General features: G+C 38.6%; 1 protein-coding gene across 3 annotated transcripts in view; it reads right to left on the bottom strand.

Annotated features, from left to right (window-relative positions):
- The window catches only part of Tafa1 (TAFA chemokine like family member 1), a 508,456-nt gene that overhangs the window by 107,603 nt on the left and 373,505 nt on the right, over window positions 1-27,348 (bottom strand). For 2 of the 3 annotated variants that reach the window (XM_051203518.1, XM_051203519.1), the window contains exon 3: window positions 9,192-9,332. In XM_051203518.1, the coding sequence (XP_051059475.1) occupies window positions 9,192-9,332 (141 nt within the window). The remainder of the gene's footprint in view (window positions 1-9,191; window positions 9,333-27,348) is intronic. The other variant, XM_051203521.1, reaches the window with a different exon arrangement.

The raw sequence follows: 27,348 nt of genomic DNA, 5'->3' as shown, positions 1-27,348 counted from the left end.
GACAGGAGGGTGCTATTGACATGTTAAACAAGCTTGTTTGAAATTAGAATAAATTAAAAATAAACTAAAAAAAAGTGAACTCATATCTGAGAATAACAGATCTGTGAAACCACCTGGCTTCTTTAGAGATAAATGATAACCAATGACTTTGGGATTGCTTTGTGGGAAATACCTTCATTATGAAGAAGGTATTATGTGTCAACAAATTTATAGCAGGTAGACATCTGACATGTATTGGGGGTATACCATATCATGATCTCTGTCTCTGTGTCTCTATCACACACACATGAACACAAATATGCACACATACATATGCACCCAAACATGCACATACATGGACTCACAAATATATGCATGTATTCCTGACATGTATTTTGTGACTGCTACATGTCACACACCTGTATATATTCACCAAATGTAATTATGCAATCACACATAGTTTTCCCACTGAAATGGTATGTGGTTCTGATGGGAGATGCAGATTCAATACAGATTATAGACAGTACCTATGATAGTCAGATATTATAGTTAAGTTAGTTAATATTTCTAGATATACAGACATGTATTTGAGATGGATAGGCATTCTTCAAACCTTTCAAAGACCTACAGAATATGGCATTTAAAATGGTTTAGGGTTTTTCTTGACAATGAGGCACAATTGCTCCTGGCAACACCACCTGGGTCAGAAAGGAAGATGGACATTAAGGAAACTCCGAGATTACTTCACATATGGCAAGACTAGCCATTTGGACAAGATACTGCTCTTGTCTGAACTGTTTGACTTTGTGCTGTATAAACTGGACATGCAGGACCCACAGAAAATTGACTGCTGATTCAAGATGGACATTGCTACAGAGTTCCTGCTTCATGGAAGAGACTGCCACACAGTCTGCAGGACACAGAGAAAAGTGAATGACAAACTGCCAATATAAGAAGACAGTTTAAGTTTTCCTGCTTTGCTGAAGAATCTGCCAGATACCCTATGACCTATGGGCTGAAGATGGAACATTACAGAAGATCTTTGGGTGAACAGGCAGTGAGTTGTCTCTGTCATTTCTAGAGTTTATATACTATCCTTCTGTGGTCTTTAAGGGAGTTGAAGACAGATAGTTATGGTTATAGTATTCCTTAGTTAGGATTAAAGATAAGTTACATATAGGACTTTAGACTCACAAAGATAGGATAGATGATGGAATATTTTTTTAAATCTTACTAAATGTTAATGGACTAAATATTGTTAACTGATTCTTATTTGATAACTGTTGTGTTATATATTTTGCTATGTTAAGGTTAAAACCCTTCTTTTTATTTAGACAGAAAAGAGGAGATGATGGGAGATGCCATTATGTATATTTGTTTCTCATACTGGTTAATGAGTAAAGCACTGTTGGCCAATAGGAAAGGAAGATAGGAGGGACTAGGAGACAAGGAGGAAAGAGGAAGTAGTAAGGAGGGTTAAGATGGAGAGTCTGGAGAGAATAGAACCGCCAGCCGCCTCTCTCTGGTAAGACCACATGGAAATACATAGAAATGGGTTAATAATTAAGATAGAGCTAGCCGATAAGAAGCAAGTAACTGGCCAACAGCATAATATCAAATACAGAATCTCTGTGTATTATTTGGGGCTAGTGCGGCGGCGGGACAAGACTAGGTGGCGGGAGGAAAAACCCGTACTCCTTACATGGTTCTCTGATTTTTTTTTCTTTTATTTTAGCTGTTGCCTAGATCCATGCACCCTACATGTGTGAAAATGCAAGCAATTAAATACTCAAAAGTTATTGCTAAATAGAAGTAAGCACAAACAGCTATAACACATCTGATTTCTATTATGTTCTCAAAACATCCAGCCTCATTACAAATTTCTGTATTTATCATCCTCCCTTTGGTGAGCCACACAGAGAAGTGTGCCTAACTAATTGAGTTTGTAAGCCGTTTGTCATTTAGTATGATTTAAATGTAATTTTTCTCTCCTCCCGCCTTAAGACTGGATATTACCAAACTTTTCATCTCTGCCTACTTGATTGATGAAACTGCATCTCGGTGTTTAATTTACATTTCTCTAAATGAGTAATGTCCAGTAATTTTCTTCAAGTTTGGCAGCCATTTCTATTTCTCTTTCAGTGAATTATTTGAGGTATACCCCTATGCTATGCTATAATATTATAGGCATGAGTTATTCTATTTCATATGATAACATATTACTTATAAAGTCTTGTGTATGCACATTATAGGCCTGTGTGTGCATCCCAATTTCACATAAAGATGTAATGGTTACTTCTGGTGATTATATCATAAAAATTAGGATTACATCATAATTGTAGGGAATAGGGGAAAGAGAAAATTACTTTTATTTTTTACTCTCCCCTTGCTATACCTATATACATAAGTTCTGAACACTTCTCATTGGCAATATTGGGGTACAGTGCAATATTTTGAGGTATGTTTATACTATAGTGCATACACATATTTCTGAATATATCATGATGCTTATTATTTTACACTAAAATCAAATTGTGAAATAATTTGCTTTTATCTATTAAAGAGTAAAAAAGTCACTATGTGTGTCAAATGCTACTTATTCCCTAGTCTTTAGGGATCAGGTATCAGTAGTATCAGTGTGCTAGACACTTGAGTGACTATAAGGAAGAATGGAGGCTGAGAGGAGATGAGGTGTCCCATCCAATAACAATTCTTATCCTTTGGTCCTCTGTTGGCTTGAGGACTGATATATGGATGGTTCTTCTTTCCATTGGTAACTACGCAAACTGGGAGAGGAGCGGAATGTGATGGAAGACAGTACAGTTGTTTATGCTCTGAGAAATGCTGCTAATCAGTTTCCTGTTCTTTCCACCAAGCAAAGGAGCAAATACAGTGACTGGCCTTCAATTAGAAGGGGCAACTGCTCCTCCAGTCCTGGACTTCTTTCCTTCTTCTTCATTTACCAGTGCAGGTCCCAGTTCCTTTCGTGCCTGGGCAAGCAATGGCCTCACATTGGGAATTTAATGCCATTTCCAGGAGAACTTGCATATAATTTAAAATCCACATCTGCAAGTGCCACCATCTCACACACCAACAATTCAAGATTCTCTTCTAATAGGAACAGTGGGCTCTCCTTTCAGAAATGATATCTGTCATTTCTCATAAAGCCATCGGGATTTGGTGGTTTTGCCTATTATGCAATCTGGAGTTGCCATTCTAAGAGCAAGGCAATAGTGGAGAATGGTATCTCTAACACATCACATCAGGTCCATCATGTGGTGCTCTCTTGAGTGGATGACAAGCAACAGCAGAAAATCCTAATGCGCCTTTTTTCCATCACCTAAATATTTAAAATTTCTAAATAAAAGCAAACAATTTTTCATGTTATGTTTTGAAAGGTCTCTAGATGATTGGCAAACTGTACCTGAGCCTGACATGTCAATGAGATATTGGAAATATCTGAGCACTGCTTGGTTAGAGGTCTAAGGAAGGACTCTGAGCTGCAGGCACAGGAAAACCAAAACAAAGCTATAGCATCTACAATGCCATGACCTTGTGCCTATATCATGGAGTATATGGGGTTTTGTGAATGCTTCTAAGAGAACAAAAGTTTACATTATAAAACAGTTGGCATATTTCAGTTTTAACCAGCTACTTGTCTGCAGAACTTCTCAGAACTTTGAATATGATGGCACAGTATGGCAAGCTACCAAGGGGCTATTTAATGTCCAATTGTATATATATATAACATTATTCTATAGAAAATTTGCTGAATTCAAAATTTATCTCTATTCTGAGACTTTCCCCCCATCTTATAGTATTTTGGGATTAAGATGGTATATGTCAAGCGTGTCAAGAGAATGTTATCATGTCTTTTCTACACAATCAGTCTCCATAAAACATTTGTAAAAATTCTGGTTCTGAATCTCATATAGTACAATTGTATGTGACTATATATTACAAATCTAACTCTGTCAAGTAAAATTGTTTGAGACTGGAACTTATATGTAGCCTAGGAAACCTAGAAAGTGTCATCTTCTTGCCTCAGCCTCCGGAGAGCTCAGATTATGAACATACACTGTCATCCTTGCTAAAGATTTCTTTAATTGTTATAAACTGTTGTCCTTATACTCACAGATAAGTGTAGTCTTCACTCCTCATCAAGAAAGCTTCTCTTTATAACAGGCAGAGATCAATACAGAAAACTGCAACCATTCAAAATACAGAGTTGTGGATCCCAGGTTCAAAAGATACAGCTATAAAACATTCCTTCATCTAAGTCTAAGGGAACATGCAGAAGGATTGTAGGGGCTGGATGTTCAGTGAGTTTGCTGTGAGATCTGGCTCCTAGTAATGTCAGGTGTCAGAATCATAAATTCCTACCAAATGACTGTCTAAATATGATCTGAACAAAGATGATATCAATGGACATGATAATGTGGGCAGAGAAAAGCCCAGGAGGCCTCAACCTTACCCAAAGAATTAGGGGCAACTGAGAAAATCTGGGAGTGGTTGAAGTGGCCTACCAAATGGTCAGCTCTGAAAGCACACATTGAAGAAGCACTATAAGGACTAAACAGTTCATATTTAGGAATAAATATGTGTGTACATATATGCATGCAATAGCAATGACTGAAAAATAGGCCATGGATTTAAAAGAGAGTGAAGGGTATATATGGGAAGGTTTGGAGGAAAGAAAGTGAAAGTTGAAATTCAGTAATTACATTATAATCTCAAAAGTAAAAGAAAACCTCACTCCAAAGAAACAATCCCAAAACAATAGCAAGACTGAATAGACCAGTTTCTCATGGCAGTGAATCAAGCTATTCTGTGGATAGGTCTGCCTAGTATTTGTGTTTCTTGTCTGTGGAATACCCTTTCTAACTCACTACCTTCCCTTTCCTCCCTGTGTCTCTCTCCCTGAGTGGCCTCTCTCATGTCTGCCAGTCTTTTGTACTGTCAGAATCTTTCTTTCCCTTTCTTCCTATCTATTTGTTCTTGTCTTACAGGCTTAAGATAAACAAGGAACAAATTGTACTGATGTGCAATGTCTTGTTTGTGACACAAAAATGACTGGGGATTCAGTGACTGTTCCATTGTTTTAACAAAGAGGATAAAAAGGTCCTGGGATGTTCATGAGTGAAAGGTACAAAGATCTCTAACAGAAGCTTGCTTCTGTCTCCCTCCCCATGCCTGTCGACACAGGGTAAGACATAAGAAAGAAGAGCCTCAAGTCAAAATCACCAGGAACAGGAGTCACCTAAATAGTCATCCACTTCTTGGGATAAGAAGAAAGGCAGACAATGGTGCAAAGTCAAATCAAACTTGGACTAGTTCAAACTCAGACTAATGTCCACAATGCATTCAAGACATTGCTAGAGACCAGAAGTAGAACTTTCCCTCACATTGTATTTACTGAAGTTTAGATATGCATTACCTGGCAAACTCTAAATGGAGAAACATGTAGGAACATTTCACTATAAAACAGATGCTCTGGTCCTGCACCCAACACACACACACAGACAAAGACAGAAAGACAGAGACAGAGATAGAGAGAGACACAGAGATAAAGAGAGACAGAGACAGAGATAAAGAGGCAGACAGAGTGTGTCTAAAAGCATTGCTTACAGAAGCACTTCTACCTAGTCTATGGCAATGACCCTAGAAGGCACAATCCCTATGATATCTAATATCTAACAGGAAGAGGCAGGCAATGTTTCTGTATTACGCTGGCTATACTGCCTTTTCCTACTTATCTAGATATTTGCATTTTACAAAAAAGCTTTTGAAGCTCAATATGTACTAATACCAGATGCTGGTTTAACTATGTTTGAACCAAGAGGTCTCCTGGAACTCCATAGCCCAGGTCAGTCTTCTGTCTCTATCTCTTAGGAAAAAGCATAAGGGGAACTTGAACAAAAAGGTGGTAGTGTGTCAAAGCAGAGAGGGCAGTTAAATAAATGCAGGTATAGTTATCAGTGAGAATTCTATGTAGCTATCAACAATTATGTTTGGAAGAATGCACAAACATGGAAAATATTTATCACATATTAAGTGAAATGAGTCCTCCATCAATCAGTATCATAGTGTTTAAATCTGGTAAATATCTCCATTGAGCTTTTACTTTTTAGTGATTGGCTTAGATTATAAGGCAATCATGCAAAGCCATGACCATCTCTGGGAAATGGAATCATTGGTGCTTTCAACGTATCGATATTATATATCTGTGGGTTTAAAAATCCCTACAACATCTATCTGGGAAATGGTGGCACATGCCTTTAATCCCAGCACTCAGATCTCTGTGAGTTTGAGGCCAGCCTGATCTAAAGAGCAAGTTCTAGGACAACTAAGGCTACAGCGAATCTCTCTCTTGAAAAACAAACAAACAAAATCTCTACAAGCTTGAACTCCTGAGAGACAATTGGTGTTATCTGGATATCAGCTGGAAAATATTCTCAGAACACATGGGGCCAAGATGCCACCATGCTGAATTAATATGACATTGACATTTCTAACAGTTACCCACATTTACTAGTAAGATAAGAAATAGAACCTATAATTTAAGGAGCATTTGAGGGGAGCTAGTGTGGAAATAACATTACAAATATAGTTCTATTATTCCTCACTTCAGCTCCAGGAGGCAGAAATCCTTCTCATCCTCTCTTTGGAGAGGACAGCACACTGGGGATAGATGGACACACCTTGCCAACATAGTTCTATTGGTAAAAGGTACAGCTGTGATTCTGCCCAGATGCAGTCACTCAGTCTAATATTCTAGCAACTACATCAAACTGATTGATTTTATTTATTTTTCCATGTAGAGAGTGCGGTCACCCAAACAAATTTAATGATAGCAACATGTACTTGTCCATACATACCCAACGACTTGAGAATGGAATTCTATTTAAATATGAATATTCACTATCGGACTAAAAAACGTTTCTATTGTCTTTTGCTTGGCATATAGAGGTGGTGGTCTTTTTGTTTGAAACAACCACACTTACAATAAGAAGCTTCCAAAATGAAATAAATTGTTCCGAGATGAAAATATTGCTGTCATATGGTTTATCATCTAACACAAAGTGAGAGCCAACTGCCATTTCCCAATCTCTCAGCACAGACAACACACTACACTTTGTGTTTTTCATCCAAAATCTGAAGGCATTTCCATTCTACATCATTAGTGATGACAATTACCTAGAATTGGGATGGAGATTTATAGGTAACAATCTCATTGCTTTGTTTGGCCAAGAACATAAGTGACTATTGTAGCTTTGTGCTACACAATGCCTCCTGCCTCCCTGGCAAGAGCTTCCTCCTGAAAGAGGCCAATATGGCTTTAGTAGGCTAGTTCCTTTCCCCTTGTCAGCAATGCTTTTGGTGTTCACGGTGATACAGTATAGTCCAAGTACATTCCAAGTCAATAAACCTCAATACCAATGACATTATTGTTGTATTTGTAAATTTTGGTCAGGGGAGGAGACCAGTATATTATTGATGCTTAGTAGTATTCCATCCCAGAAGCCAGTAGCCATAACACTGTCCTCGTGACTCCTGGGAGAAACTGCTCCACTGCAGAACTGATTGCACAAACTTGGGTTAGTCACAACCTTCAAGACTAAATGGACTTTGCTATGGAACAGAAGGACAGATGTGCTGGCCATGTAATCTTGTACTTCTGTCTGTAGTTGACCAGACAAAAGTAGACCTCTTAATCCAAGCTGGATCAATCACACACACTTTTTTGTTTCAGAAATGGTATTTACAGCATGGGATCTTGTTTAAATATGCTTTACTGAAGCTTTGCTCTCATACTAAGTGGGATCAGAGTGGTGCCTTTTACACATTTCTAATTCATATAAGAGTGTAAAGCAGATGTTTGAAGAGGGAATCGGGCTCTTGCCAACAGCTATGTGAGCAAGCCATCCTAAAACCTCCTGTCAGTACCAGTCAACATTTAAGAATTCAATTGCAGCTGCATGAGAGCTTCAGAGCCAGAACCTCCCAGCTAAGTATAATTCTTGATCCATAGGCATGGAAGAATAATAGTTGGAATTTAATCTAATCTATTTATTTAATGTAGCCCAGGTTAGTCTTGAACTTTCTATGTAGCCAAGGATGATTTTGTTCCCCTGTTTCCACCTTCTGAGCATTGGGATTACAGACATGCATAACTACACCAGGCCTATGTGGTACTGGGGATTGAACCCAAGGCTTTGTGCATGCTAGGTAAGCATTTTACCACTTGAACTACAATTCTAGTCCAGCGTTTGGACTAGTAAGATTTTTGGTAGGGTTAGATAAAGTAAAATGAGCAATATGAACCAAATTTTGACACATACTCAAGGCAATGGTGTTCATTCACACACACACACACACACACACACACACACACACACACACATATATATATATATATATATATATATAGTAAATACAATGATACCTTGCAGAAAATTAGTCCGCATTAAATATCTTTTGAATGCACAGTAGGTACTGCCAACTTTCCAACTTTCCTATCACTAACATGATTGTCATTCCATACAGAATCACTTCCAAAATAAGTTGAATCCATACACTTATTGCCCTAAGAATTCCTTTACTTAATTTCCTTAAATAGTATCAAAATAAAATGATATTTGAAATCCCTCAAGCCAGATCTCTCCCCCTCCCTTCACTCCCTCTCTCCCTCTTTCTCTCTCTCTCCCTCCCTCCCTCCCTCCCTCCCTCCTTCCCTCCCTCCCTTCCCTTCTCTCTCCTTGTGTGTGTTTGCTGCTATAACAGAACACCTATGACTAGATAATTCATAAACATAAATTAATAAATTAATTCCTACAGCTCTGGAGACTTGGATACTCAAAATTAAGCCATGAGCATCTGGTAGAGGCCTTTCTTGATACATCACCACTTAGTAGGAACCAAAAAAGCAGGGACACAAGATGGGGCTAGACTCCCCCTTTCAAATGTCACTAACCACACTCATGATGGTGCAGCCCTCATGGCTCACTCACCTCCCAGATGCCTCATCTTCCTGCACCAGCAAAACGGCAGTCTGCCTTCGATGTGAGTTTTGGAATAGACATTCAAACCTAATACCAGAGGAACCAACTTTCCATACATTCATTGAGTTCAGAAACACAGGTAGTTTACATACAACAACACATTATATATTGTATGTAGTGAATTCATGAGTGCTAAAACCCATTACTTACCATCCACACAAGAAGGTCTGTTTCTTGTTGTTCCAGCCACTTTCCCAGGTAGACAGGAGCACTTCACTGTTTGTGACCGCTCCTCGATGCGGTTCTTGTTACAACACCTGTGGGCTGCAATCACTTCACAGGTCCCTCCTTCTGGCAAGACAAGAAAAACATGGACATTGATTAGACCTAACCCCGGGGTTACTTAGGCCTATTAAAATACACAGACAGGTTTGGAGAAAATGACATAAATTATAGAGGGGTCCTGTGACATAAAATTATGAAAGAGCTCTCTTCCATGGTCTAGGCAGCCTCAGAGAAAATGTGCATTGTAGTGCTACACTCAAAACAGCGAATAACACCAGCGAATAAATGAGCATCTCAAGATGTGATGATTCTGGGTTGGATGTAATGGAGAGCAGTGGAGCAGCAAATGCCTGGAGCTAAAATGCCAAGGAAGAAGTCCACCTGATTTAGATGCACTGTGCTGAGCACTCTTACCTGTGCTAACTGCATTTAAGATTCATTCGCTGAACACCCACTAATGATGAGCAGCAAAAATCCAGTGATGCAGGACTTGCAGTGCCAAGAAAGCACCCAGGAGTCAGTTCTCCTTCCCACTGCTGACTCAATTTAAGGGGGCTGAAGTGAATGAAAATCTAGTACACATGAGATCAGGCACGTTCAGGGTGGTGTGGCCGTAGACAGCACACACAAATGAAAGGGAGAATTTTTAGAAGAAATGGTATGTGTTTTCCAGGTGTGGCAAGACACAGGACTGCATTTAAATTGTTAGGGCTCACGAAGGCATGCATCAATGTATGTGCGCATCCTAATGGACTCTACTCTGTACTAGCTCCTGGGTAAGCGAGTTCTTGGGTCAGTTAGTAATGTCCGTGAATATTCAAGTCACTCCTTCTGCTTTGGATTCTGCTGTTGTTAAGCTGCCTATAAACAGGTAATCTTTCTCCATTACCCTCTCAAATGTTGAGGATGGAGGTATGCACTGACACAGCTGGCTTGGGTCAGTTTCTTCCTTCCTGGAAGCAATAAGCTTATTTATTTATTATTTATTTTTTATTTTAAATGTCGATCCCAGTTCTCTCTTCCTCTCTCCCTCCCTCTCCTTCTCTCTCCTTGTGTGTGTTTGCTGCTCCCAACCTCCCTCTCTCCCTCTTTCCCTCTTTCCCCCTCACATGCACCCTGACCACCCTCCTCTCCCATCACCCCACCCCAATTCCACATGTAGGGCAATGCCATCCAGGTGGGGTCATGTAAATCTGTCAAGCCATTTGAAATAGGGACTAGGACTTCTCTCCTGCCTCTAGGTTAAGGGAGTATCCCTCCATGGGGGATGTGTCCGCAAGGTCCTTTTGTGTACCAGGAGTACATCCTGGTTCCACTGTCTGAGCTTTTCAATGTTACAAAATGTATCAGGAATTACTTTCCTACCTTCAAGTTTTGAATCCAGAGACAATTTTTTTTTTCTCAAAATAGGCTCCTGGCATTTAGAATTCTTGACCTTTTGCATTCAGTCAGTAGATATAGCCAAAATTTGTTGAACAAGTGGTCTAAATGTTGCTTATAAACTCTAAGGTGAGTGTAAACTATCCAGACACATAGGAGGTACATATTGGCACACAGGAAAGTAGAAAGGAGGAACATAAAAAAGATATTTAAGACACTTTGTTCTCTGAGAACTTAGTTACAACACAGTGTTTTAGGTATTTTGGGAATAGGGCATGATCTAGTTTCCTTGTACCAATAATTGTAAAGTTGAGAGATAGTTGGTTGCTTGTGATTATAAAGAGGAGCAAGATGCTACTTGCATCCGATAGATAGAGAACAAGGATGTCATTAAACAACCCACAATGCTCCCTGGACAGCCTGTTGCAGAAATGGTGGAACTAGCTCAAAAATGTTCATATTAACAGTACTGAAAAATCTTTATGGTTGATGAAATACGTCAAAGTGTCCCAATATTAGGTAGTTAGTTCTGTCTCCTTCAAGAGATGGGAAGAGTCCAAAGCTTAATTCGGCTGATTTTCATTTGAATTTCACTCCTTCCACTTAGTATTTGAGGGTCTCAGTTTTATCAAATGTAAAAGTGAGAATAATAATTATAACACTTATGGCAGAAGATGTGCAGATATCAACTAGAGAGCATACCCACCTAAGGGGGTCATCAGTGAGCCTGGTGCATAGTCCCGGGTCCTATAACAATACCTGCAACAATAGTTGCAGAGGGGGTTTCCTATGCTGATGTTCCTCCCCTTTTGTTTCCTGTTTGTTTTTGGCAGTGATAAGGATCAAAATCAGGGCCTTGTGAATGCTAGGAAAGCAGAGTTACATCTCAAGTCCAACTACTCTCCTTCCCATCTCAGCATTATGGTCTGTCCTGAAATATTATCTCTTAGCTCCTATCCACCTCCACCAATCCAGCACAGTCCTGTCTATTAGTACCTAGCGGTCCAAACTCACCTCCCTCTAACACGCATACATACACGTAACTATGGAGAGAAAGAGAGGGTGAGATAGAGAAGGGTACACACATATGCATATGTATAAATATCCGTGTATGAGAGAGAGAGAGAGAGAGAGAGAGAGAGAGAGCGTGTGTGTGTGTGTGTGTGTGTGTGTGTGATCATGAATTTTCCTAAGAACTCAATGCCAAGATCAATTCTTTAGAGAATGGTCATCATCTCCATACTATGCATTCTCTTATTATTCCATGCATTTCCAATTACCCAGTAGTCAATGTTTGTGGCTTTTCCCAGTCAAGCTGTAAACTGAGGCAGGATAAAGGTTATCATTTATTTCTTCATGGAAGAAGTCTAGAAGTCTTTTCTAAATGACTAAGTAAAATAAATGCATTTGTTGACATTAATAGCAGTAGGGTATGTCCCAGGTTCTATAAACACATGTGGCCTGGGGGAACCATTTATGTATGAAGACTACAGAAAATTTTGAAGATTCTGAGTTGAAATATGAGTCTCCAACGGGCAGTTATGAAGAGCAGAACTTATGATAGCATGATAATCTGAGGCATTTTTAAGAAGTCATTTTATTATTACAGAGTAATTTTAGATTTCCAGAAAATTTATGAAGGCGGTATTGAGAATCCTCAATTATACCCCACTCCATTATTTCCTCCTTGTATTATCTAATTATTGGCATCTTCAGTGTGGTACATTTGAAGTTTATATATCCTTGGCATTGTGATTCAGTTCTATGGTACCTGCTTGTTTAACATGTTCTGGCTTTGACTGGTAGTCCTTTCTTTGGTTTTATGCATCAATCTGACATGTGGTGACTACTGTATGTTTGTCTGCCTTTCACATTGAACACTCCCTTGTTTGCTGACTCTTCTAGTTGCTCCAGGATCACACTCTCTAACATAGTCACATTAACCAAAGTCTAACTTCTCTTAGATGTTCTTAATTTTAACCTTTTCTACTCCAGGGTTCAACCAGGAAGATGATGACACTGTGTTCATTTCCCTTAGCTCTCTAGTTGTCTCATGGCTGTGACATTTTTTCAAACATTCATTGCTTTTTAATAACCTTGGCATTTTGGGGTAGACTGGTCAGGCGTTTTGCAGACTGTCTTTCAATTGGGCATTGTCTAATGCTTTTCTAATGATTAGACTGAGGTTATGTGTTTTGGAAGAAGATTGGAAAGGTAAATGTCACTCTGGTCTCATCTTATCATAGGTATACACTATCAATCTGGCTTTGCCTTATTGATACTGAATGTGATCTTCACGCTGAGGTAGTCACTGTCAGATTTCTTCTTTGTTAGTATATTTTTCCCTTTGTGGTATACACCTTGGAAGGAAGTTGCTGTGAACAACCTACATTTTTGAACCGAAGGGTTATATTCTGCGTCCTGAAATTATGGTAATGCATAATAGTATTTAGGATTCTTCTGCTGGTCTCTTTCCATTTTCATTTACTTATTTATATCTAGGTATACTCGGAATATTATAATGTATTATGTGGTCACTTAATTGTTTCAAACATTCCTGCTTTGACTACTGTGAGGTTTCTTTTGGCTTTTATATCTTTGCCACAGTGACCATTGCAAGCTTCCTTTGTTTTTGTCTTTATTCTGAACACTTTTTAACTTCTTGGCTCTTCAAGATGCTAAAAGATCAGATTATAGATGTCCTGGCCTCATGTTATAATCAGCCATTTCTGCAAAGCAATTATTGTGGCATTTCAAAGATCACACTACAATCAATGAACTAAGACTTCCTGGCCAGGTGAGACAGGATTAAATTGGAGGGGGTTTCCTCTTTCTTCCTCTGGAGAATCCTTTCTAGCAATTTGGAAAGACAATGGCCAGTCCTGATGTGGGTGTTGCTTCAGTGCTGCCATCTCCTTGGCAGATGTGTCCAGGAGGGACTGGGGAAGAGAAAGGTGGTCAAACAAGAGGGACAAATAGCGCTACTGCACATTATTGAGAGGCACTCTGGGCACTAAGCTTTGATAGCCATCCCAAGAGACATGACTCGCTTATTTTCTGGATGCTTTTAATCTATAAGTAATCACTATTTTTGTATGAGATGCAAACCCATGAACTTTGGAATCTATTAGTGCCCAGAATGCCTCGTCTCACTCCTGTCTGTACCCTCATTTGCTGCCACTCTCCTTTACTCCTCTGCCTCTTCTGCAGACACTGGCTATTTACTTGGGGCAGTCAAACAGATGACAGGCATGATCTTTCCCAGAGATTCCCACATTACATGGGACACAATTCCTCTGGCTCACTCTTAATCCTTAATCTCTGTTCAAATGCCACTTCTTAAGAAACCGATTAGTTGATTATTCCATTAAGATACATCCTAATTTCCTCATCAGGCACACATGAGGATCCTTCTTTTGATCTGTGTCTGACCCTCATCCTCTCCTAGAGTTCCTGCTACTTTCAAATGCTGTGTGCAATTTATTTGTCATCCTTACTGTCTGTGTGTCCCTCACTGGAGTGTAAACTCCTTATGGAGAGGGGCGCCTATCATTTTATGTGTTAAATCATTTCTGGAGTATTATTGGGTACAAAGGTACTTTGAGCACAAGTCTAATTTAGTTTTCAGAATTGCTGAAAGACAGACCTAGGGCTATTGTTACTCAAGTTATCTAAGGAGGATGGACACCTAGAGAATGTCACAGCCCTCTAACTAGTGATGACAATGCCATTAAAATAGTTAACTGCAGCTGGTGAGCTGGCTGCGTAGGTAAAATACTTGCCACACAAGCCTGAGGACCTACTTCAGGTCACTAGGATCCATGTAAGAGGGCAGGCATCTGTAACCCCAGCACTGTTTGGGCAGAGACAGATAGATCCTTGGAGCTCACTTGCCATTTTGTCTAGCCAAATCAGTGAGCCCCAAAGCAATTCAGTATTCAAATCTATCCTGATCTTGTAAGTCTAGTCCATTTGCTTGTGTCGACAAAATGAAAATACTGAACATTTTACAGGAAATGTTTCCCTTATGCTAAGTTATATGTTGTGGGGTTTTTATAGGTTACATAAAGGGGTCCAGCTGCCCTCACAAAAGGAAAGGAGTCTGCTACAGAAGTTCCTGAAAATTTGGTATCACAAACTAGTCTTTAATGATAGTACTTTGCTAAGGAAGAATGAAAACAATTCTGTTTATCCCGTTACCAGCTATCCAAACTAAGTGACAAGCATTGGATGGATTGATGGATGGACGGACAGACAGACGGATGGATAGATGGATGGATGGTGAGGAGCATGGTTAGTGAATGTAACAGAGAAAGGTGGATGTCTTCAGCAGAGTAAATGAAATAAGGTAAACATACAAAATGTGGTTACCTACCCAGATCTATATTTAGTATGTCTTAGTAATAGCAGCATCCCACATTTAATCTGACCCATGTAAAATTAAGTGAGAAACTGATGAAATTCTATGAAATTTTTTAAATCAAAACCACAGAGATTACAAGGTCTATTGTTCACACCAGCTGGCTGCTTGAAAAAGAAGTAATGAACACACACACACACAAACACACACACACACACACATACACACAAGTCCAAGTCAAAGGGAAGAATATTTATCATAACCCTTTCTAGAAACTAGAAAAATGTACCCCTCTATTCAATATTATTTGCATTTTAAGGAGCACCTAGTGAACTATCCTTTTAGATGTAATGCCAAAATTATTTCAAAATCATAACAATATTTGTTCTATAGCTGCTTATCAGCCTTTTCTGTGGTGTCAAGGTGAACCATTCCCAGATTTTATCCTCATCCAAGTCTAAATGATTTCAAGATGACCTATAGTTTGTCAAAGCAGAGTCAGCTAAGAGCTCCTAAATTCGGACTTCCCCTTTCTGCAAATGGATTATCTGGAAAATGGCTTCTTCTGGATTATGTCCAGTCAATTACACAGCTGGATTAACTAATGTCAGGGGATACAGGGCAGATAACAAACAGTTTGGATGCAATCTGTACTACTCAGATTTTGTACTACTCATTCTGACCATAGAAAATAAGTCTAAGCTAAGTATATATGAAAATGCAGCCCCATATCCCAAATTTACTTTCATAAAGGGTTCTGTTGTTTTCAAGTTTGAACCTAATATAGGAAGTACCTGGTTAATATAGGTCATTCTGAAATAGCCAAGTATACTCAGCATATATCAACTTCCTAGTTGTTCTGCCACCACAGACTTTCAACAGAATCTGTTGCCTCTCACCCTCTTCACCCAGGTGGGAGGGGAAATCCCCTGCAAGGAAACCCACTGGGACAAAGCTCTGTCCCCCACCACTCTCTATCCCTTGGGTTTGTCAGAGCTCTGAGGGCATTATCAACTTTATTCTTAACAGAAAAAGAAGATTTCTAAAGCCCCCAAAGGTGAAAAGAAGACACTGTTCTAAGATTATTTTTGGTAGCATCAACTCTCTGCCACGCACAAATGCTCCGAGCAAGATCTCTTTCTACCAGCTTCATGCATCACTGTCTTGCTCTATACAAGGGAGGAAATCCAAGGGAGATGGATAGCTATGGATAAAGTTTTAAAAAAAACCAAAACAAAAAAAGAAAAAAAAAAAAAACCAAAAAAACTCCTCACTAATGACAATTGTGTATGATGATAGAAAGGGAAGGAAAAGGCTAGGAATAACTGGCAGGCAGATGATTAAAAGCTGAGATGAAGGTTGTCATCACAACCAGAATTTGCCCTCAGATTGGAAATCTACTAAAAATAGCCTATACTGAGCACCTGATTCATTCTGGGCTATAAATTGGGAAAAACCAGTTTTAAATGGTCACCTGTGGGAAGTTTCTCATGTCTACTCCTTTTCATCTGTCAAGGAATTTACTGTTTATCTGTGTGTTGATGGCTTCACAAGCAAGAAGAAGCATTGTGGAACAATTTAAATTCCTACAAGAGTAGGTTTTCTTGGAAAGAAAATAATATTCTAGGCAAGAAGACATAGTTAACCTCTTTTCCATAAAGCTTGCTGTGTGTGGTCATTGCCTCAAAACAGAATTAAAATGAACACATACAATTTCTTCAAGGCTCCGTGTGTGTGGTATGTGTATATGTATGTGGTATGTGTGTGGTATGCGTAAATGTGTGTGTCTGTGATGTGTGTATGTGATGTGTGTGTGTGTGTAGTATGTGTGTATGTGTGGTATGTTTTTGTATGTATGTATGTATGTGTGTGTGGTATGTGTATATGTGGTGTATGTGTGGTATGTGTGTGTATGTGTGTGTGCGTTGTGTGTGTAGTATGAATGCGTATGTGTGTGTGCGGTATGTGTGGTGGTGTGTGTGTGATATGTGTATATGTGTGTGGTGTGTGTATATTTGTGTGTGTGTATATGTGTGTGTGGTGTCTATGTGGTGGTGTGTGTGGTATGTGTGTATGTATGTGGTATGTGTGTGTGTGTGACCTTAAGCTCATTTTTCAAGGTCTCCTTTGAGTATTCTTCCTGAACCAATACACAAATATTTCCCTATATATATTCATATATGTCACATAATTCTCCCATAATAACATTCAGAATGTATGACTTATGTTTTTAAAATAGTGCTCACTTTTCCTATAAAGGGTTGGCACAACTCATTTTATAAGTGATGGAATAAATAAATATCTATGATATTTAAGAAGGAAAAAAACAAAGAAGCAGAGAAGGGAAGAAGTGATGGAGGGTGAGTATAGAAAAAAAAGAAAAATTGCATAAAGAAAAGGCTATTATCAAATATTATGTATGCTTTTATAAATTCTTGGAGGATTTCATACATGCACAAAATGTATTTTGATCATATTCAATCCACACTTTTTTCCCTAACTCTTCCCAGATCCCTACCTCCCCACCCTTTCCCAAATAAATTAATATTTTGGAAACTTCCTTAAAATAGTCATTGTATGGTATTTTTTAAGGATCAAATTGCATGATAAATTACAGCTTATGTAGAGAAATGACTATCCAGGACACCTAGAAAAATCAACTTGAAACTTTGGTTTTGTACATTTTGACAAAATGTACAAAAGCTTTTTATTCTATATGAAATAACTTAGAAATGAAGTAACACACACACACGCACATCCCATAGGTCTTCATCAATGGCCAAGCAAGGACATATGTTTGAGGTCTATAATAGCTAATCTTGATTTGCATCTTGAGCAGAGGGAACCTCAGTTTCAGAATTGCCTCTGTGAGGTTGGACCATGGGCATGTCTGTGCAGTATCTTCTTAACTGGTAACTGATGTAGAAGGATCCTGGCCCACTGTGGGTGATGGATCATCTCTAGACAAGTGGGCCTTGGCTGTGAAGAAGAGACAGCTGAATGTGAGCCTGGGAGCAAGCCAGGAAGTGGCTTTCTTCCATGTTCTCTGCTTCAGGTCCACTCTCATTTGCTATTTTAAATTCCTGCCTTAGTGTCCCTTGATGGTGAACTGTGACCTGTAAGATGAAATAAACCCCTCCCTCTACAAGTTGCTTTGATCACATAAGGTTTATCAGAGACAGAAAGCAAACGAGGATACAATCAAAGGCAATATTTGGAGGAAATTAATAAAAACCTAGGCTGAAGTATGTTAAGATTGACAAGATTAATTGGACACTTAGACTTTCACTTTATTTAAAGTTGTTCCTTTCTTAAAAAGCTGTAATGTATAAGATAAAGCAGAGCCTTTGATATTCACTTTTATAGGACTTCCTGATCGGGCCTTAAAAATAGCTCTTTAGGAATCCATTGTAGCAGATGTCAGAAATGCATATTTAAGACTCTGTTAAAAATGCTTTATTGACCCAATGGACTGGAAGGAAGCTCCATCTCTCTGTCAGTGAATCATTGACAGGAGAGACACTAATGGATCTTCAGGTACAGTCTGGTCAAGCAGGGCAAGATGGCTGCTTAATGTGTTTAAGCTTAAGATTAAATAAATTATCATCTTCTCTACTCGAGGGATGTGGACATGTACAAGACAGATTTGTTTTTTAAGGAGAAATATGGGGAGGATAGCCATGTCTGATGTAACACATGATGGGAAGACCACACATTATAGAAGCAGTTGGCTCATATGCAAGCCCTGGAATATGATATTTCCTCTTATTTTTCATCTCACTCTTCTATTTCTCAACTAAGAAGTGTTGATACCATCAGCCTTATAATGGTACTTGGAGGACTAAATAGGTGCAAGGCTTAAGTAGTAACAGATGACTACCATAATATTAGCTTCAAAGTTGGCACCAAAGCAAATCCAATGCTACTGATGCTGCTATGCTGGGATGATCTTAGACTAGATCAGAATATTGATGGGAGAAATAGTTTCTCAGTGTTTTTCATCCTTTTGTTAGCATGAACCATGTGCATCTTCTCCTGTCTACCTAGTCAGTAATGAGGTAACCCTATTCATTTCTCAAACTGCCCCTGAAATAAAATACTAAAGTTAACATCCAGAGCAAGTAAACTATTCACTAGATTCCTCTTTTCTAAGGAAGAAATGGCTTATTTAGTAGAAGCAGTAGAACTCAACTGCATGAATCATTTTTATTAATGGCTCTATTCATATGGAAATAAATTTTACCTAAAGATGCAACAATAAGCTTGGTAGACAAAATAATCTCTGATTCTTGATTGTTCTTCAAATAAGGTAGGACTTAACAATAAGAAAAGCTCTGTATGACACTGAAGATGCAGTCCCTGTAATGGGCTGGACATCAGATTGCCTTTGTGTTACTTTCAGGTCTACCTGAGGAGTTTTATTTGTTAAAATGAAGCAGAGAATATCACACATCTACCTCTCCATCCTTCATTCCCAAAGCATGCCTGCTGTATTTATGCTTACCCTCAATACTTTGTAAGCTATTGTCACATCTGAAATTTACTTAGTGTCCATAAGATAATCTTTTAAATAAAATAAATAAAACAAATACATGGGACTCTTCTATCTCAAAGAGGGTTTTTCACCCTGGCTGACCATGAATGTGTCTGGAAACTAAATTACAGCATCTGAGCCTTCTAGCATGCCTGGGGTATAATCTACAATTATAAGATATATTCTATCTCTGCTGTTAGGACTCAAGATAAGAAAATATCTCTCTACCATTCTGTTATTAGGTAGTTTTGGTCTAAGTCGTTTGTGCACTTTCTTCAGCCACATAGTTGAACCAAGCTTACTGGTTCAGCCAGGCAATGGGTGACCTGACTTTCCTTTTCTTTTGGTAGCCTTCAAGGCTGAATTTGATATGGGAACAATTTCTAGACAAGACATAGGATATCCTGTTTTATATGAGGGACCCTCGTGGCTATGTTAATTTCTCTGTGATTATATGAAAAAAGTGGCATTGAGGTTGAATATATTAATGCTAAAATGATATTTCAAAAAATAAGCCCGTTACGAGATACTCAGCTCAGGGACTAGGGTTACTAAGTTGTGCCTTTTAAGTCGTGGTCCCTTGGAAATAAAACACTCTCTCTTTAAAAAATATTGAGACTACTAGAGAGTTGACAGGAAATTAATAAAATTAACAGCATACAAGTTCTTTTAAATAATATAAAATGTAATTTAGTTTAAAAAATACCACTGGGAGAGGAACAATTTTACCAGGTGATGGTGAAAAGACAGATTTCAGAATGCTGGGAATGACTGAATTTATCTTTCAGGTGCTAGGAGCCTCCTGTCAGGGGCCACAAGCATTTGAATTGTTCATCTGTGATAATGGGCATTTAAGTGTCTCTTCATTGTACTCTTACATTGCCTACTTACCTGCCATTTAGTTGGGGTCTGTATTTCCTCATTATGTATATTTAATCACATCCAAACATGAATATAACTTGGAATAAACACAGTATGAAATCGCAACAATAATTATTTACTTTAAAAAAAAAATCTCTTTAAAGGATTTCCTCCTATTGTCCTCCACTGGGTAAATATGATGGATGCAGAAGGGATCATAGCACTAATGATACCCAAGCATCCTCAATGCAACATAAAAGAACACAAAAAACACCACAGCTATTTTAAGACACCCCTCCCCCCAGCTAAATGACAAATATATTCATAGAACAGTATTACTGCATTGGCTTATGCGCAAAGCTGAGAGGATAAAAACAGGGTGCCAGATAATGTAGGTAAGATGGGTGGAAGACACTGTCCTCTGGAAGATACATTCTCACCTTGGGGCTTGATGGCCATTGGAGGATTTTCTTACCACAAACTGACCTTAAATTACAGGAACTTTCTTTAGCATGCATGAAACATGCAAACCACATACAACACCCCACACATTACATTTTACTTTATCTGTGGACGAATTATTAACAACCTCTTAAGCAAATGAATAATCAAACAAACAAGAAATTGTGTTTTGGTTACATCTTTTGTTTCCTATAATAAAATACTTTGTCAGGATGCAGTCTACATGGCAGTGGTCCTCAACCTTCCTGATGCTTTGACCCTTTAATATCTTCATAGTGTAATGACCCTTGACCATAAAATTCTTTTCAGTGCTTCTTTATAACTGTAATTTTGATACTGTTATGAATTATAATGTAAATATCTGTGTTTTCTGATGGTCTTATATGACCCTTGGGGAGTGCTTGTTTAACCCCCAAAGGGGTCATGACCCACATGTTGAGAACTGCTATTCCATGGTATCAAAGACTTTTGTTGTTGTTATTGTGTTTTCTTTATCTCAGATATCTATATATTGGTCGAATGGTTAGGAACATAGTGATTGTGATTGGAGATTAGACCTGGGAGCCAAACTAACATGATTTTGATACAGCTCCTCTGCTTTTTCAGATATATTTATCTCAAGAAAACCACCATGCTATTCTTGCCTATTGCTCATCTGAAAAGTAAAGAACAGCAATCTCTAGTTCCTTTTGAGGTACAGTGAAGATGAACAAGTGAACACAAGTAAAATATTGGCAAGGATGGAGAATGGAAAGCACAATGCAAGTGTTTGCTATAGGCAATGCTGACACCGGTCGCTCTTTCTCCTATTGTTTCAAGGCTGACTATAGAAGCTTTCCATGGTTAGACAACTGGTTGTTAAGGGAACTGACATGTTACAACCCTGCTGAGAGTTAATTGACTGTATGAAACTATCCAGACATCCCCTTTTGCTGTTGCAGGAGCTAGCACTATTTTAGATCAGAGGTCAGCAAACTTTTTTTATGAAGGTCCAGCCTGTAAATATTCTAAGCTTTGTAGGCCCTCTGGTAAGGGCAACTGACAAACTGTGCTATTATATCATGTAAATAGCTTCAAGCAATATGTGAACAGGTGAGCTTGGCTGTATGCCCATACCGGTGTTATTTATGAAAACAGAAACTTGAATTTTGTATAATTCTGATGTGCCATAAATCATCTCCTTTTGCTTATTCTTTTCCAAGCACTCAAAAAAGTAGAAAGTTCTCTTAGGCTTTAGACCATACAAGCCAAATGGTGAGCCATATCTGGCTGAGGACATAGTTTGCCATTCTTACTTCAGTTAGTGGCCACTCCAGAATGCTTGCTCCTGATAAACTGGAAATCCAAGACCACTGTTGAATCATGTCTTATAACAAACTAGTAAACCTTGATACTTTTTGAAAAGCCAGTGATGTGGGGCTGAGTTGTTACTGATAAGGTCCTGAACAAGGGGGAGCTCGTGGACTCGTCTGACAGCTGAGAATCCAGCATAGGACCGACCCAGACCCCTAAATGTGGTGTTAGTTTGGAGGCCTGAGCAGCCTATGGGGCCTCTGGTAGTGGATCAGTATCTATCCCTAGTATATGAATGGATTTGGGAGCTCATCCCACATAGAAGGATACTCCCTCAGTCTAGACACATGGGGGAGGGCCCAGGTCCTGTTCCAAATGATATGACAGACTCCCCATGGAAGACCTCACCCTCCCTGGGGAAAAGAAAAGGTACGGGATGGGGGTTGGTGGAGGAGATAGGGGAAGATGGGAAGGTAAGGGAACTGGGATTGACATGTTAAACAGCTTGTCTCAAATTTAAATTTAAAAAGTTATCCAAAATAATAGAGCCAGTCCATTCACCATATTATCTTTTAAGATGACGAGACTAAGTGAGGTACATTCAATCCTTAATGTGATTACATAACTTCCACTAATGTGTTTAATCACAGTGATAAAGATGGCTGGAGACATCTTCAAAGTTTGTGCCCACTAAAAGACTCTTCCAAATCGCTGCCTTCTGTGAGTCACTCCAAGGAGTATATAACTCTGCTTAGCTCTGGCTGAGGGTCTGACCCTTGTCATCCTGGTATTTTATTGGTTTGGCTGAGAGGTAATAATAAAAGTCTATATTTATTTATAATATGAGACTGTGCTTTCACAACAACAGCCAGGGAGATCAAAACATCAGAGACATTTAAGGGGAAAAGAGGCAAACAGAAACTGATTTGTGTTACACATGGTAGAAGTCGTTAAGGATGACTCAGGTAGAAAAACTTATTACTTCTCTTTTTGACAGTGATGACAATTTAATAGCATTTGACTCCACTAAGTTGCATATGGCATCCGGAGGCATTGAAAGAGATGGTTTATCAAGATGATAAACAAGGTTTCATTTCCTCCCTGGATGCATGGATGTGATCAGAAGTCTAAGGCCACCTGAATTCACTTAGGCTGGCCACAGGCAGACACTAAGCTACCAGGGGACCATCTGTGCTTGAAAAGAGCCTTCCTTTAATGGACCTCCTGCAAGCAGGACAGCAGTGGCTGCTGAGGCAGACTTGCATGTGGGCATGCACTGCTTTCAGGGTAGATTGAAGGGAAGTAGAAGAATGTTAATTGTTTTAGAAATCCCAGTATGTAGAAAATTCGTGCAGAGCTAGTTTTGCTTTGTGGATGGGGTAGCTACTGCAAAACAGGGTTTTTAGAAACTCATTCTGTGAAGACGGTAGAATGAGTTTGTGTGAGGAAGAATAATTAGAGACTCCTTTCTTATTATGACTAGTATCATCACTGCCATATGTCACTGTCATTCTACAGCAGACTCTGGCCTTACTATATCTATTGTTTTCTCTTCCTATCAAGCAAGTAGCCTTTCTCTCTCCTTCCCAGTTCACGAAGTTGGATAGGTACTGATTTTAGTCTCAGTCCCATAAGCCTTTGTTCCAATTGTGCTAATCATGCCATGTCTAGAGGTTAGGGGCTACTAACAGTTCTGGCATTTTGACTCAAATTATCCACTGTGGGACCCAACCACAGAACATTTATATATTTATACCTAGACTAGAATAAAGCTTTTTTTTTTTTTTTTTTAATCTCACTCACTGATGTAGAGGTAATGGCTGTAGCTTACACATACCATGATTTTTTAAAAAAGCCTGAAAATGAATGGAATCAACAGAGGGGAAGAGAGGGGATAGAAGCCTCGCTAGTACTACTGCTGTTAGTGCCCTGTGCTGCAGCCATGCCTATATTTGGAAGCTGATCTTCTTACAGTAATTCCGTTGCTATTTCCTCTTGACATTGATTCCAATATTTATTTTTGCCACTCACAATGCAAAGAGTCATAAAGTATACATACTACTAAAACTATCAGGAAGATTATGTTTTATTTCTCTTTTCCTTGTAGGTAGGTGTCTAAGTTGAATATTCATGTCAGCATCCATTTCTTCAGAGAATCCTTTCTTACCCTCTTGGTTCAATGATACCTTGTTCCTCTCCTACTGCACTCTCAAATCGCTATGACCTTCATTTTGGTGCAATCACATGTGTTACAGGTATGTGCTAAAGATTTTATTACTGTTTCATATAAGAAATAAAGTCACCACGGGTAAGTGGTCATGCATGTTTTCACTAATGGTGTTATCTCAAGTCATCAACAGAATGTCTGACTTTGGAAATTAGTTTTGTCAACATAATGCATTCCTCATTGACCATGAGGAATTGGATCTAAACTCCCAAACAAAGACACAAATCTATGGGGATGCTACAGTCATTCTATAAATATTGTAGCATTTACATATAATCTACACATACTCCCACACACTTTGAACTTCTGTGTTCTTCTGTACAGAAGAATAACTGTAATACATTGCAGAGTATGGTGTGGCCTCACATTCTTTCTCTTTATAATATTCTCTTCTTGGCAAGAATGGAATTTGTGACTTACTCCTACCTGGCACAATATAGAAAAAGTGATTGTATGTGATTCTCAAAACTAGTGCTGGAATGATGGTTTCTTTGGTAAAATACTTGCCACATAATCATGAGTTCAAATCTCTATAACCACATTTAAAAAGAGCCAGCCTTGGGGATCCATACTTGTAATCATGGTCCTGGGGAATGAAGACTGGGGAACACTCTGGAGTTTGCTGACAAGCCACTGATTCTAGATAAATCAGCAGACTTCAGGCTCAAAGAGATACCCAGGCTTCAAAAGTAAGGCAGAGAGTGACTGAAAAGGACACCTGTCATTTATCCCTGGCCTTTGCATACCCATGCACATACATAAAAACATAGATCAAAATTAGGTTCTATTACCTGTCAAATTGAGTCTGATAATACATCAGATATATGGATTTTCTCTATTGCTAATGCTGAGTAAGTGAGCTGTGGCACTCTAAAGAAATGTACAAATGAAAAGGAACTAAAGAGAATCTTTCAGATACCTGAGTGGTCCCTGTCCTCTTCAGCATGAAAATAGGAAGCCCATCATTCAGACAGAAGATCTCTAGACACTACCCTTGGGAGTAAGAAGTCTTTATTTCCGCATTGAGGCATTTGATGAGAGCATGGCCTGAGCCTGCTCCTGGGTGCAGTCTGATAATATTCTAAGAAGTGAAAGTTTCTAAATCATGCCCAGAGTCTAATCCATGGGCACTATAAAGTAATAAATATATGTTATTCTAAGACCTGTATTTGCCATTAGATACCTAATGCAGGGCTTAAGTGAATCCATGTGTCTATTATCTTGCCTTTACCTTTACTTCTTTCTTATATTCTTGCCCATGTGTTCTTAGATATAGATGAAGGAACTACAATATAAAAATAGTAGCCAGGTTTGACATTTGAATCTAGTTATCAAGAACATCATCAAGAGTCACAAGTATTTCTTAGATGTTTTCAATTTTGTGTACATAGATTTTGTTCTTGAAGAATCTGCTCAATGTGGAAAAGGATCTATAGTTTCTACTTTACTGGGTATAGCCCTTTGTCCAATTATGCATGCTAGGATAACTGTCAAGAACTGTGCTGCCTTTTCAGGAGTACGATAAGCAGTCTTGATCACATAGAGTCCACAGGGATGGAGAGAGGCTTACATCTATCCTGAGGATCTTTGTATAGATTATTGGCTTTATGTCTTGTATCTGGCAAATGCCAACAACTAACTTTAGCATCACATACCCCTATTTATTTGTCTCTGAAATGGAAATGTGAATGGACACCATTGTTTACATTTACAAAACTATGCCTGTTTATCTGTGTCATTCCTTTTTCTAGTAATAGCGTAGGCATTTTCCTGTCCATCTTTAGTTCACACTGTGCAGTGGACAAGAGCTCTGAGATAGTACTGTGACTTAAAAATGGCCAAACAGTATAGTCTTTCCCCAGCCATGAAGAGTGGCCAAAAGGTGGGCTTTTGACCCAATTTGGTTCAATCAAACTCAACCTGAGATCTGTGTGGAAATATTGGGTTAAGAGAAGATTTATTTCTGCTGAACTTGAAGACATGAACTGACCTTTAGAGAGAGCCTGTGCTGAAGCAGAGAAAAGTAACAGAGATGGTGGCAAGGGACACAGTTCTGGTGACCCCTTGGAGCTCTCAATACATTGCTGCTGCTCCTTCTCTGAAATTTTCAATTCTGTGCCACTATTTGTCCTGTTTATTTGCTTAATCCATTTGGAATTAAGTCATCAAGAAATTTTAGGGGTTTGTAAGTAAAAACCCATAAAGCATTCAGTATAGTGTTTAAAATGTCTCTCAACTGGGGTGTTTTGTTATCCCTGTTTTCTATTGTTTTTATAGTTGCTATAATAAAATGGTTGAAATTTTATCATGCTAATATGCATATGGGCCTGACAGAATTTCTGATAGTCTCTAAATTTACTGAAAGGAATTGGGAGAGAAAATGAAGTAGGTACTGATTTCCTGAGATTTTTAGTATAGGCAAAGTCATAAGAACACATCACATTAATTACAGCAATTGACAAATATCAGCTTAACTGACCTTGGTCAACTGGATGGTTGAGCCTCTGTTGTTAGTATGAAATACAAATAGCAAAGTCAACAGTGATGGGAAATGGATATGGTAAAGGCTGCTGGGCTCTGAAATTTGCTAAACAAGAGTTCAAATCCCAACTCTGTAGTTTGTAAATCATGTAGTATGGATTTGCGTCTTAAACTCTGTGAACATCATAAATATAGGACACCTCCAAAGATAATTGTGAAGGATCAATGGCATAGTAATTGTGTATTGCTTACTATAGCCTGGCCAAGACTGTAAACCTCCACGGTATGACTTTTGATGTTTGAGTTATATTGATCATCAAGGATAAAGGAGTTCAACTCTAAGGTGAAACAAATTAGACCTTAACATTTTAATGGGAAAAATATTGATTAACTATTATTTGAGTGATATAAAAGTGATGCATACAAATAATTGAAATGGCAAATAGTGAGACTAAATAACAATAGCATTTTGCTCTGTAATCTA

The sequence above is a fragment of the Phodopus roborovskii genome, unplaced genomic scaffold, assembly GCF_943737965.1.
Source record: "Phodopus roborovskii unplaced genomic scaffold, PHOROB, whole genome shotgun sequence".
Classification (NCBI taxonomy): domain Eukaryota; kingdom Metazoa; phylum Chordata; class Mammalia; order Rodentia; family Cricetidae; genus Phodopus; species Phodopus roborovskii.
The sequence above is the reverse complement of the archived record's forward strand: the minus strand, read 5'-3'. Positions and strand labels throughout refer to the sequence as shown.